The 13,958-nt window shown below is 42.9% G+C and overlaps 1 protein-coding gene and 3 long non-coding RNA genes across 13 annotated transcripts; 2 read left to right on the forward strand and 2 right to left on the reverse strand.

The window, feature by feature from the left end:
* Positions 1-580: 580 nt before the first annotated feature.
* On the reverse strand, positions 581-1,321 carry LOC136472037 (uncharacterized). The gene is made up of 4 exons (XR_010762210.1): positions 1,225-1,321; positions 1,067-1,148; positions 820-891; positions 581-715 (listed from the first exon to the last, which is right to left on the reverse strand). It is a non-coding gene; the product is annotated as an uncharacterized lncRNA (long non-coding RNA).
* Positions 1,322-2,858: 1,537 nt separating this feature from the next.
* LOC136472038 (uncharacterized) lies at positions 2,859-8,212 on the reverse strand. 10 transcript variants are annotated; one of them, XR_010762213.1, is made up of 10 exons: positions 7,441-8,212; positions 7,202-7,357; positions 6,738-6,896; positions 6,599-6,665; positions 5,830-5,877; positions 5,522-5,728; positions 4,658-5,059; positions 4,309-4,402; positions 3,974-4,064; positions 2,859-2,973 (listed from the first exon to the last, which is right to left on the reverse strand). It is a non-coding gene; the product is annotated as an uncharacterized lncRNA (long non-coding RNA). The 10 variants fall into 10 exon arrangements; XR_010762218.1 differs by having other exon boundaries at positions 2,872-3,054; positions 7,202-7,327; XR_010762216.1 differs by having other exon boundaries at positions 2,872-3,054; positions 4,658-4,973; positions 5,522-5,589.
* A 2,092-nt stretch (positions 8,213-10,304) lies between these two features.
* LOC136469063 (uncharacterized) lies at positions 10,305-11,170 on the forward strand. The gene is made up of 2 exons (XM_066467398.1): positions 10,305-10,974; positions 11,160-11,170. The coding sequence occupies exons 1-2, from the start codon at positions 10,305-10,307 to the stop codon at positions 11,168-11,170; spliced, it is 681 nt and encodes a 226-aa protein (XP_066323495.1).
* A 76-nt stretch (positions 11,171-11,246) lies between these two features.
* LOC136472039 (uncharacterized) lies at positions 11,247-13,016 on the forward strand. The gene is made up of 3 exons (XR_010762221.1): positions 11,247-11,435; positions 11,539-11,589; positions 12,995-13,016. It is a non-coding gene; the product is annotated as an uncharacterized lncRNA (long non-coding RNA).
* The last annotated feature ends 942 nt before the right edge of the window (positions 13,017-13,958 follow it).

A 13,958-nucleotide genomic window follows, 5' to 3' on the forward strand; every position in this document is an offset into this window, starting at 1 on the left:
TTGGATACTAAATCATATCTTGATGGATCGGTGTAAACTAGCTTGACCTCTTGATGCATGTTATTTTTCTTTGTTTACGTATGAAACTTGTTCACATGTAATATATGATTTTTTTGCAGAGGATATTTGGCACCGGAATTCTTTCTTGGAAATATCTCATTCAAGTCGGACGTATATAGTCTTGGGGTTATAATCACAGAGATACTAACAGGACAAAAAGAATCTTCGCCAACTGATTATGTAAGAACGATTTATGTAACCTGCCTAGATGAAGACAGTAGACACTGCGTGCTAAAGCACATCTAATTTATTGTAGCACTAGTGGAATGCGCGCGCCCTTGCGCGCGTCGGGTAAGTGTATGTGCTGTAAATAGAAAACATGTCTTGGCAATGTTTACAACTGTCTTATCTTCTCTCCATACAACCTCAAAGACAACATGAGTCATCAGATCGATATTTCACAATTCATTAAGGCCCAACTACAGCTTCGGAACAAAGCAAAGTAAATGTGGTCATTATGTGAACCTAAGGTAACAAATGCAGGTGTCTCAACTAATTTTAAAGTTAAACATTCATGTATAATTATCATGTGCTAGATTCATGATCCAAAGAGTCCTTAGAGTTTAATCTCATACAAATCCAGACCAACGAAACGGGCTGTAGATGTTGGCGTTTGGTTGTTTCTATGCACTGTTCACTGTAAGGAGCACATATTCTGGTAGGAAACAAAAGCAGAGAATGGGGGTTCAGAGGACCAAATGAAGTGGAATGCTAAAAAGACAGGCACACACCTTCTGTTTGTGTGCAAGAGAAACATACCTATTGAAGTGGCACAGATGATGGCTGGAGCCACACAGGCGCCTAGGATGTGGAAACAAAATGTCAATCAATCTGAAATCAACAGAGAAAATGGTTGCTGAAACATTAAGTTTGGATCTATCTACTGTTAATAAAAATACTTGTTTAAAAAGCACTCCAAATTATAGCAGAAAAAGTCACAGTTTTGCAGATAAATGTAGAGCATGATGACTGTTAGCCGTGTCAGTTTATGGCATGGTGAATGTACCTGCCATCCACGGTAGATGAGCCAATTCATGTTGTTTGCATCACGGTAACATCTCCAAGTCAAAGCTCGCTGCATGGAGCGTCTGCTGTGAAAGCAGACTTGCTTGTAGATTCGCTTTGCTTAAATGGATGATAAAGCTTTGGTGGTATATATGTTACCTTGAAAATGGCGACATATAAGTTAAATGGTACTGCAATCTCTTTTGCAATTTCATCTGGGTGCATGCTGTATGCGTTTAGTTTTCCAATGCCTGTGTATTGTTGATGTGTATCTGAAATTGGTTAATGGCGATGGTAATTCATGATGTACCCTTTGTATTGGGTACAGATAATTGGCATACGATGGTGACGTAGTACCTTTGCTGTTTTGTGGTGCTTCCACAAAGGACCGATGGATGTACCGTGCTTTGAACAGCTGAAGCCTGTAATATGCATTAGATATTATATGAATATGTCAATAGATGACATGTCAATAAAAAAAGATCATATTTTTTGGGGGTACAATGCTAATGGTTCATCTGTCTGGCAGCAAGACACTATTGTGTTTCAACCTATGTTCTGGAACTATAGTAATTAGGTGTGTTATTAGCAAGAAGGGAAGCCTTTTCTTTAAGGAAAGGGAAATACTATATCTTAACTGTAGAAGTATGTGGCCACCTCAAACTATGCATGATGATATGATCGGAGATACATGCAGTAGACGATGCATTTGTCTCAGTACTGTCAAGAGTGATTTGCTTGAATACAGTACTGAGACATGGATTCATTCTCTGATAAGACAAAATAATTTTGATTGACCTCATTGCTATCTTATTTAGTGAAGCGGAACTTTCCTCAGAAAATAAAAATAGCTGATGGGAGCATTTGCTTTAATTTCTAGCAGGTTATGCACTATGTAAAAAGAAAGTCAATTTTTGAACGTTTAAGGTTTAAATGAACCAGAAGTGTTCATTAAGCACATCGGTGACTTGGATTTCGAAAGGCATTAATATTAGTTGAAACTAATTAGAGTACCAGAACTGTCATTTGTCCAGTGCACGTAGCTCCCGCTTGCGTAGGGTCAGGAGAAGGGTCCGACCACTTGGGTCCTTTGTACATAGCCTTTCCATGCATTTCTACAAGAGGCTGTTTCCAGGACTTGAACCCGTGACCTCATGGTCACAAGGCAGCAGCTTTACCACTGCGCCAAGGCTCCCCTTCTAAGACAAGCTAACATTCACAAATCATATTCCATTCATCGTATATCAGCAGTTGCTTTGTGATATAGGATTATGGTTGTTCACTTCTTTTCCCATTTTTTAGATCAATCTAATCCTAGAATATATGAATAAGTGAGAAGCTTTAAAGATAATAAGAGTGCAAAAAATCTGTGTGAAGTTACTGAAGCAGTAAGTATATATTGCAGTAAAAAACCCTAACAAATTTACCTGAGCAACCAATATCCTAAAATCTCAACTCACAGGCATCCATCAGACACAATCATAGGAGGGTACAGTTAAGGATTTAGCTGTAGCAACGAATGAAAACAATTTTTGGATGCATTTACCATACTATATATGTCATCTCACTCGAAGAACAACAATTATTGATGCCTTTACCGTACTATTTATGTCATACATATCACTCGAAGAACAACAATTACTTTGGCAAAGAAGGAAACAATGGTTATCAGAAAAGTCAATAAGCTATGATGCCTTTTTCATTATCTTAATCAAGCATTGTATGTTTGAAAAGGACAAACGGATGTTGTAAAACGATCAATCTGTCCGGCACGTGAACGTGCATATGAATAACCAGAGGTTACAAATTCAGCAAGCAACACTATGACTATAGGTGGAAAGTGCAACGTAGATGAGGAAAATAGAAAGAAAAGTAGGAGTTTAGCCCACCAGTCTGAACAACAGCAACCTGCGATTTGTAGGAGCAACAAAAGTGTCTGTTGGATCTTTGAAACAAATGAGAAGCACCCCAGATGTAGGGAATATAGACCTAACAAAAAATAGACACGCATATGAGCCGACACTGCAGTGCAAAAAAAAAAGAAACATAAACTGCTTAACAACAATGTATATTAGCAAAACCTTTCATAAGTAGGAATGCATCACATGAATTGGCAAATGCCTAGAACAGCCTTTCATAAGCAAAGAGGCTTTCAGCGTAATTTTAGTGATACACAGCACACCCACACCATCAGCATATAATGAGCACGCGTTTAGATTGCAAACAGTGGAATGTGTTTAGATAGCAAACAGTGGAATGTGTTTAGAGGGAAAATAAATTGATTAAAAAAACATTAGAGCATTTTAGAGGTCTCGGTAATTTGGCCAGCATCATTTGTTCATGAACTTGGAGCTTGAAGGCATGATCAGAAATGGGTTACTCTCATAAATCGCATAATCTAAGTAACAGGTCATGCCTACTACGGTAGTACCTCACAAGCAAATGAACATCTTGATACCCTCTTTGACTGCGCCTATCGATAATGCCCTTGAAAAGCAGTAGCCTATTGGGGCTTCACCCGTATAATCTGATACTAATCTTTGTTCTGTATCTGTCTGGATAGATGAATGGGCAACATTAAGATCGTTTCCCCATGATGAACTCATCAAGGTTTCGAAGATCGGTGGAAGAACACAGGCATTTCATTTACAACCATCAATTTTCTGAAGCTTTCTGATTATTTGCAGGAATCCTCATCAATGCGAGGTACAATTAAATAAGCAATTATCTCGAATAAAACCTCACCAGGATGTCGAATAAGCGGGCACATGTACGCTGAACTCAAAGGGTATTGCTGAACTAACCTGCACAAACCTCAGATTTAGAAACACTATAAGCAGTACCATATATGTGCAGGTTGGTTGAAATTGGAATCATAAAAAGAGGTTAGGTTCATGTTGATCCCCACCTATTCGAGCACAGCATTCAGTACCACTCCGTAGGCTTCCTCTGTTTCCATTAGTATGATATCCTTGTTTTTATCTTCAAAAGAGCTTTGCCTAAAACCAGGTATCCATAAAACAAAGGTAACGATTCATATAGCGGGATACAGATGCATTTGTTGGGAAAGATTTCGTGTAATAGAATTACTAAGAACAAATCGCCTTCACACTATATATATGCGCAGCTGTTGGCATGGACTATTGCAAGGCTGTAGAAAAACTAACAACACCCGAAAGTAAGATCTTAGGTGAAACTACTGTTGAGGAGAACTATGACACACTAAGTAAATAAATGGCTCACCTTCATGACCATAACCCTCTATGTACGAAATAAGCCTAGGCAGTAGTGTGAATTGCATGTACACTTGATCCCTAGGCACCAGGACGTATAACAACTGAATTGAAACAAAGTGCGAGATTAGTAGGCACAATAGGCTGTAATTAGATCAGATCCGAATACAAACGGATTAGGCTCGGGTCTGGGTGCTTGGCTTGGCACAGCAGGAAGGGAAGCGAAAGGGTGGGCGTACCTGGTGGAGCAAACACAGGCCGACGCCATTCAGCAACACAATAGAAGAAAGAAGAGGAGGGTTCTAGGGAGGGGCTTGGGGAATGAGAATACATTTTAACGGGTGCAATAGAAGCGTGACCTTTGGAAGCAGTTGGAGCTTGGCCGATGCAGCAACCAATGAAAGGAAAACATTTTATGTTCCCTGTTTAGTTTCCAATCCTTGAATTGACATAGTGGCAACAATAGTGGTACTGTTAGGGAAATGAATTTTACATTAATTAGAATGTGTTTGGGAAAATGATAGATTAATAATTATGACCAGTTTGTAGCAGGAAGCCTTACTATGAATTATCAATGTAAGCAAACCCAAGTGATTTTTCATGTATGCGCACCAATAAACTTGAGACCCGTGAAACCCACATAGAAGGAAGAGTGAACAATCATTTTGCCTACACCTAGACAGAAGGCGAAAAGGGCTACTTCAACTTAGTCAAAGATCTGTAGCAAGTTTTTTGTATGGTGACATTCATTTTGCCTGCACCTGGGCAGAAGGCAAAAAAGGGGTAGTTCCATTTAGTCAAAGATCCGCAGTAATTTTGTTGTATGGTGACGTGCAAACTTCTCTCTACGGAGGATGTTATAAGGCACTCTGGAATACCACTTTGCACGAAGGGAAGTGTTGCATCGAAGGCATGAAAGCGGATTTTTTTAAAATAATGGTTGGCTTATGTAAAATCAAAAATTGTGGATAATACCTAGATACTAATGCACCATTGAAATAGAATTCATGGATGTGCATAGGTACTAATTATAGCACTGAAACACTAAGGGTAGCAAACTAAAATACATAGGTATACTACACTTCTGACAAATATATAACTTACTCGCTGGACCACTCAAAATTGTGCCATAATATAATTCTGAAGAAGATTTGTTAAATATATAAAATAGAGTGAAATTGGTAACACCATAAGATCATGGCACTTCAATTCAGTAGGTGTACCTTTTTAAGTGCACATGCTATGGCGATACAATTCCATTCCCTTGAAATTTGAGATAGAAACCTGCATACTACACATTAAATTGCAGGCAATTAGGAGGACTAAGCATTATTACCTCATGATTAACAGAAGAAGGTAAACCAAGGCCAGCTATATGATGCAGCAAAAGAGAAATGGCTGCAGCAAACCAGGTGCCCAGCGGTGAACCCCTAATTCCGCACAATAAACAAAGCGGAAAGCGTTCCTGTGGCATCAGGCCATTGGTGTATCAAAGAAGAATGGGAAAAAAATCATAAAATATGTTATTCACCTGCTAGCATAAATATCTGTTGGCAGTATAGTCTGACAAAGGTGGCACCTGGGCAAAAATTAGGAGCTGGTAAAATATATATACATTCTGAAGCCAAGGAGTGCATGACCGAAAATGGATTTTTAATAGAATTATAGGAAAGAGTTTAAATTACCAAGGGAATTCTTTTGGGCAATGTAGAACCCAGATTACATTAAAATATCATTTGGCTACAGTTAACTGCCATCTAGTATTCTAAAGAACACATTTGTTTCAGTTAACTGCCATATATAGGCAACCATAGTAGTTTACCTGAACCAGTTCAGCAAAGATTCTTCTTTTCAACAAAAGGAACATATGAGTCTGATTCATGAGAAAAGTAGCAATAACAAATGCCCCAACTTTCATAAACGGATGCTTTAATGAAAAGCGAAAAAAAGGAAACATATCCTGCCAACATTGGTTGGCTTAGCATTGCTGGTGGTTCGTCCAGCTAGGTTGGAATGCAAAAATCTAGAAGAGCACTGTAACATATGAAAGGTGTACAACTGTGAACTTCGTAGTTTTATTGCTTGTGCATAAGTACAGACAGGGAACGACAACAGTTGAAGATTGCTCATAAATGTGGGATGAATTCGTTCGATTCAGAAATGAATGATGGTAAAAGAACACAGCACAGATTGTGCACAATATATAGACAATCCATGACATCTCGCTGCACAGAGGCATTAGATGTTTACAAATTGCATAGGAAGATAAGAGTTGTTGACTAATCAGGCCCTGAAGTTACCTGAGAGTAATTCATTCTGCAGCTCTGATTCTGAACCCTAAAACTGCAAATGGCAAATACCTCAAGCCTGCAGGAAACATGTCGATAAGAGTGGGATTATCATAAGAAGATTAAGAATAGGCTGTAAACAAATTGCAACCTGCATGTGCCCACATGCTGCCTTTAGTGCTCTGGATCCCTAAGCTCATGCTGAGTTTTAGACGAAACCATTTGGCTGCAGAAGTAATTACTATGATGAAATGGCTACACAATAGGCTGGAGGTAAGTATCTCATTCTTGGGTAATCAATGTTACTCCACTGCACCAAAAATAGAAGGAAACTGATAAGAGTTTGAATCAATGCGAGAACAACATGACAGAACTTACTCCCTAAACAGATCGAGGAAGCATTGCGAAGAACAAAGGACTTATATTTTACTCACAAAGCTACCATAAATAATTAGTGCTCCTAGAAACTACCCCCAACATGCATCTGTATTGGCTGAATTTTTTCTCTTTTTCTCTTAATTGGAACTCTTTGAAGTGAGAACCATGAGATGAATCAAAACTAAATGCAAAGAAGACAAATCACAATTTGCTTGTCAAATTATTCCGTGAACTCACATATTTGTTCTCCACGATTGCAAGCTGGACAGTAGGAACCCAAAACTGCAGCAGACATCGCATTCTCCTATCTAACAAACGTAGCACCTTGCCCTTTGTAGTGACCCTTGGTGTCCACCTCCGAACCTACAATTTTAGCAGACATAGGATTCTCCTCTATACATATACAAGAATAATACATCGGTAGTCAGTGAACGTATATGAACCAAGGGCAAGTAGACAAGGAAATTGTTATGTACCTTTGCATCGTCCAAAACAACATCTATATGTGGTATCAGACTATCATCAAGTGAGTGGTATCCCCGTATCCCATCTTATTAAGACACATAGACAATTTGCTGCTTGCCTTGGTTGCTGATGTAGCATTGGAAGGAGATCGTTGGTGCCTCCAAAATACACAAAACAGAATAGGTAGAAAGAGATGCCAAAAAACAGGAATAACCAATTGACCAAGCTAAAAAGAGATGCAAAAAATAGAGTGGTGAGCGCTATAAAAATAGGATATACAATCGCAGCGCCTAGATAAATCAAAGAAAACTGTGAGATAAATAATAGTAATTCCCAGTGGCATTTGTCTTGTAAAGGTTTGTAAAATTTCTGTCATAGCAATCGAAAAGGTCAGTTTTTTTTGTATGAAGACAAGATCTTTAGAGGCCTCAGGAACATGGCTATGATCATTTGTAAATCCGCTTGGAGCCTCAAGGCAAGCTGACAAATGGACCACTCTCAGAAATTGCATAATATAAGTGACAGCTCATGCCCAGTACCTCACAAGTGACTAAACATCAGATCATATCCTTGAGCAATGGGTATATAATTGTCATCACAGGCTGAAGAAAGGGAAAAACTGCATAATAAAAAAAAGACATTGCCAAATTAGTAGTCGTTATAGAACTGTGTCTTTGTAGAAGGTCTGGGTAAGTAACTGTGGAGCAACAAATTATCTGGGACAAAAAATTGTGCGGAAAGCATCTAACGGCATAACTCAAATTTAAACAATTGGTCTGACCATTTGACGAGGTTTCCTTAACTAAGTACGAAATAACAATTTGAAGAATCCAACATATACGTACAACAACATTTTAGAAAATAGTACCTGGCATGCATGGATTTTAAAGACTAACACGGAACTGAAAGCAAAAAGGAGCTAGGAGAGAAGCAAGGCAGCACCTGCGTCTGTACTGGCTGGATTTGAAGCTGGGCCGGAGGCTTCTGACGGGAGCAGGCCACGCCGAGGGGTACCCGCATCGTCGGGTACCGACGGGGCCCGGTCGAGCCGTTGCGCCACGAATCGCGGGCGGCGTTCCTGACATTGGCACCGACCATTGCACGTCCGTGGAGGAGAGAGGATTCTGGGGGAGGAGGCATCAAATGAGGGAAGAGAAGAAGAGGACTACGTACCGGTAGATGTGGCCGCGGAGCAGAACCACTGGCGCGGCCGATGATGAAGTGTCAAGCTAGGGTTTCGTCGAGGCCACGCGGATCGACGTCAGGAGGCAGCGCCGAGGAGCCAGGGGGCAGCGGCGCCTGCAGCCAGCGGCGAGGATCCACTGCGCCGTGCCGTGCCGTGCCAGAACGCAGCGACCGCCGGGGCCCTTCCGAACGGCCGTGCCGCACACCGGGGGTGCCGCCGACCTGGCCGCGCACAGGGCGTGGAGGCTGCCGCGTTTGGGCCCAGCCTCTGCGCCGGCACGCCGAGAGAGAGTGAGAGGAAGGAGAGGCGCGGTCGGGGGCAGGGGCGCGAGCGCAAGCGGCGACGGCCTGCTGCGGGAGGAGCCGGGGAGGACGACGGGGAGGAAGGGGAAGAGGTAAGGTGGAGACCGGTTTTTTTTTGTTGTCTCTCGAAGGATCACGAAGCGAAATCAGAAGGCCGCGTATATATTTGGTGGGCCGGCTCCGGAGCAAAAGCCGCACAACACTGAGGGAAGTTGAGAAAAGCAGATGAAAGCCACGAAGGAGCTGCAGAAGCCGCTTCCAGCCGAATCCGCTCCGGACAACCGCGGCCACACGATCGAAGATCTAACGGCTGAAAATAATTCGGGCGACGTGGACGTTGGTTCTGTCGGAGGAGCATGTCCGGCTTGTGTAGGTAAATTGATGTACATGTGGCTCGTATATCTCCAACAGAACAAAGTGCGGACATCTTTTGGTGTGACATTTGTTTTGATTCGTCCGTCTGCACACGCCTACGATCCCATAATATCTTAATTACTGATTGATCGTGCCATTATCCTTGATTGGATATTGCCTGCCATGTGATAGAGGAATCACGGCAAAATAGGAAGTAGAAAATTATTGTGCTATCCATATACACATTGCATGTTTGCATGCACCAGCATATATGGCAACGAGCAAAAGGAAAGATAATTAACACAGAAGGAAAGAGAATTAAGACAGAAGGAACATCTTTGCATTTCTGAGAACCTTGCCAAATCTGCCTACATTTAATTACTTCCCCTCTTTGCATTTGCAAAAGGGACAACTTTTTCCTCCTTTCATTTGGTTTCACGCTCACGTGTTCCATCGCCCTCGCTTGCTATTTCTTGCGTGAACCATAGGTGATGTTATCTGTCTTCTATGGCTCAGCCTCCCAATCCTAAGAGAAGGTCCCTACCTCTCCCTGACTGGAGATCCGGCCTGCCAGAGGATCTCCTCGAGTCCATCGGGCAGTGTCTCGCGTCAGGCCACGACGCGGTGTCCTCCGATCCGCTTGCTCCCCATGGCGCGCCGCCGTCTCGTTCGCGACCTTCGGGCCGCTCCTGTTGCTCCCGTTCGATCCCGACTCGGACCGCGTCGGCTTCTACTGCGTCCCGGAGAAGGTCTTGTCCAAGACGCTGCCTGACGTGCGCGGCAAGGTGGTGTGCGGCTCCTCGTGTGGGTGGCTGGCGCTCATGGACGAGGTGGCGTCCATGACGCTGCTGAATCCATTCGCCGGTGCCGTGCCCCCCCTCCCCCCCGTGTTGAGCTCCCGCCAACAGGCGAACACGTCACGGCGGCGTCCTCATTGGAACGCGTGTCTAGGGTCCACGGCCGGTGGGTCCTCCATCCCACCAACAGCTATGGGGACGCGGATGCTGCAGGCAGAGCCATCAAGCTAGAAGACATGAGGGACGTGTTCTTCCGTGAGATCGTGCTCTCGGCGCCACCTGACGTCGCCGGCCGCGAGTGCGTGGCCATGGCCATGCTTGGGTGCTCTACGGAGGTCGCGTTCTACCGGGTTGGAGTCGACAGCGCATGGACGCTGCTCGACACCAAACTAGAGTTCTCCATGGGATCCATCGTCCACTGCCAAGACAAGTTCTTGGCGATCGACTGCACTGGAGAAATCTCTGTCTGCAGCAGCAACGCCGCCGGCGCTACTCTAACCGCGACGCTGCTGCCATCGCTGTCGCCACCTGCGGGGCTCTGCCACCGCAGCTACCTTGAATCAAACGGTAAGCTGCACATTGTGGGTGCCATGGTGAGCATGTTCCACGAGACACAGAGCTTCACCTACAGCAGCGCGATCTACAAGTGCAACCTCCATGACCGTACGCCAGAGTGGTCCAGGATGAGGGACATCGGTGATCAGACACTGTTCGTGTCTAAACATTTCAATGAAAGCTTCAGCGGAACAAGTGCATCCAAGTACAAGGAGAACAAAATCTACATGTCTGAGCCATTGTATGGGAATCCATACGACTTGATCCATCGACTGGAGATCATTGATATTGCTACCGGCGCATCCAAAGTGAAGCCCGTCCAGGAAAAGATGCAGGGTTCCGAGGCTCTAGGTTGGATTCGACCCAATCTCTGGAAGCTCTAGAGTTTGTGAGCCTGCGACGCCGCGCACTCCGTGACTGTGTTAAATTCATAAACTTTGCTTTTTTGGATTAAATGTCACTTTAACGTTGGTATTTAATTTAACAGTATTGTTATCTTATCGTGCGATCCGTGTATTTTTTGTATAAATTGTTAGTTATTCCGTAGCAACGCACGGGCACGCTACCTAGTACTTTAGTCAAATCCTAAACATTGCGGTTTCATAGGTATATGGAGGCAGAGACTGACCATGGATGGTTCGGTGACAGACACACTCTTGGAACAAGTAAGAGCGTGTGCTTGGATAAGCATAGCTTGCATGAACACTGACCGAGCAAAGAGGCCAAATACAGAGGTCATAATGGATATCCTTGCTCAAACAGAAATTAGGGATAAGGTGGAAAAGAGCTCGAGTGCGATGCCTGTAGCAAAGGTAAGCTTACTCATGGATAATAGCATGCTACCATTAACTTTTCTAAACTTCATTCAGTACATCTCAATTTTCATTTTTCTTTGGTCTGGGTTGGTGGATGAAGCCATTGTCTGTTGAGGAAGAAAAGGCTGGCAAGGTACCACAAGGTTTAAAGGTGAGTTCTCCCCTACTTAAGTATTTTGAGGTGAGAGATTCCTGGCGCTCGCATATAAGTTTGAAAAATTCTGGTGTAGGCTAGAAAGAGTAGAAAGGTAATTCAATATCATTTTGAACTAAAAAATCTGAAAAGGCTATGGACATATTATTTCCTTCATTATATATGTGGCAGTGAGCCATTGAGTTCCAACTTTGAGCTGTTGAGACTTCTACAGTATAGTTGTGGAGGGAGATTGGATCCAACAATAGTAGGGGAGTTTCTCTCGTCTTGGGATAACCCTTGGGGTGCATAATGGTCTCTCCCCATTTGAGCCAACAGTGGTACCACATCCCAGCTATAGTCTCCTAGGCTGTTTGGAAACTAAGGTTGTTAAGGCTTGGTGAGCTGTGTGAGGTTTGTCAGGGCTAAGAAACACCGATGTGTGATGGTAAATTGGACTGGGCTGTGAGGCTGGTCAATACTTTAAGGGACATCAATGTGTGGGACACTAAATTTGTGACGAGAAACTTGTTAGAATAATTTCATGTTGGTGGTGGATTAAGAGTTGGGAATTTTTCTTAATATCATTTACTCTGGCAACTACAAAAATAATTTAAGGATTGATGAAGTTTTAGATATAATATCAAGTAATGAAAATGCATTTTTCCCAATTGAAACAATGAAAATCGGACATATCCTCAGTCAAGATTCCCCTTTTGATCAGCTGGATAGCTGAAAACTTTGTAATAAAACTGGTCTGTGCTTATGCAGATGCTAGATACATCTTCATTTCTAAATTCTAATACCAGTATAGTGAAGATGTAAAATACATTTAATCTTTGCCATATGGTTTGGCGAAAAATAGTCCATCCACAGGTGATTTCTTGAAAAAGTTGCAACTCTTTCATATAATCTAAGATGAAAATAACTATACGAAAATTGTAGCAGTCAACACAATCTACAACTTTGTAGATGACTACTTTTAACTTAAGGCCATTTTGATGACCACAAAGTGGTTATAGATAATATCTGATATTCATAGCATTTTTTTAGACATAAAAAATGGAAAAAATAGTATTTAGAGCTGAACTTTGTAGCCACTTTTTCGACATCAAAGTTGCTTTAAATTAAAATGTTCAGCTACAAATCTGTAGATCGCATCATAGGTGTAGAGTTGGAAACCAAAGCTATGTTTCTATGCAAAGTTTTTATAGGGGCATGGAAAACTACTATAGTTTTCCAAAGCACTTTAGTTTGGAAAGTCACGGGTATAACAAACCATGTAGTGTTGTAATTGGTATTATTTAAACTGTAGTATCTTTTAAACCTTTTTAATTAAACCATAGTTTACGTGTCTCTTGATTTTGACAATATGCGGTCGCGTTAGATTTCCTGATTCTTCTTCTTGTCCGTATTTTTGCAGCAAAAGATCGTGATCAAGGTGACTATAAGAGCCGGGCTAAGGCCGTGGCACTGGCGGCCCGGTGTGGAGGTACGCATAATAGCACTCCCCTACCACGTTAGTCTCCTGTCTGTTAGTGTTGGAAGAATGGGTCACAAACATTGCATCTGGGGCAGGGGTGGAATCGGTGGCGCTCACAGGCGATGCCAGGGACCGGCTGGAGGTGGTCGGTAACGGCGTTGACCCGATCGCATTGGTCAGCGCCCTCCGCAGGAAGTTAGGGCACGCCCAGCTCTTGGAGGTGGGGGAATACAAGAAGGGTAGTAGGGCCCTGAACGAGCTCTCGCAGCCAATGGCTCAGGCTTATATGTGTCCTTGTCCTTGTCCTTATCCTTGTCCTTATCCTTATCCATCACCACAGTATGAAGAATCATCCGATAATTGCTCAGTCATGTAAGGGCCGGCCTGCTTGGTGGCGCGGCTCTCTCATCTCAGCCCCGCCTTCACCACTACTTCCTCGATTTGTCCATTTTTGAGTGTCGCTATGGTATATATACCGGTCAAAAGTTTATTATGAAAAAAGATTCAATGATCCATCTAATAATACTAATTATATACAATAAATATTAATATTTTGTTGTATATATTTGGTTAAAATTGAGTATGTTTGATTTTTCGGAAAATAAGAACAACGGTGAAAACGGGGAACGGAGGGAGTACTGTGCAAACTGCTCCTAGTTGAAGCCAAAACTGGCTTCACCAGAAATCACTGCCTCCTAAGAGCCTCTTTGGCAGGCTCCTGCAGGGGCTTCAGCTCCGGCTCTTGCAGGAGCTGTGCCAAACGCCTGTTTTGGAAAGAGCTCCGTATGGGGAGCCGGTCAAGAGCCGGAGCCATTTTTTGCCTGTGCAGGAAAAGCCTCAAAAACGAGCTTAGCGCGGCTCCTTGCTGTGGGTTCACGTCGTCTAGTGTGAAGGAGCCGTTGTG

The sequence above is a fragment of the Miscanthus floridulus genome, chromosome 8 (assembly GCF_019320115.1).
Source record: "Miscanthus floridulus cultivar M001 chromosome 8, ASM1932011v1, whole genome shotgun sequence".
NCBI classification, from domain to species: domain Eukaryota; kingdom Viridiplantae; phylum Streptophyta; class Magnoliopsida; order Poales; family Poaceae; genus Miscanthus; species Miscanthus floridulus.

What these genes read in the sequence shown, in the direction of transcription:
- LOC136469063 (XM_066467398.1), top strand. Translation starts at nt 10,305, where the DNA reads ATGAGGGACGTGTTCTTCCGTGAGATCGTGCTCTCGGCGCCACCTGAC.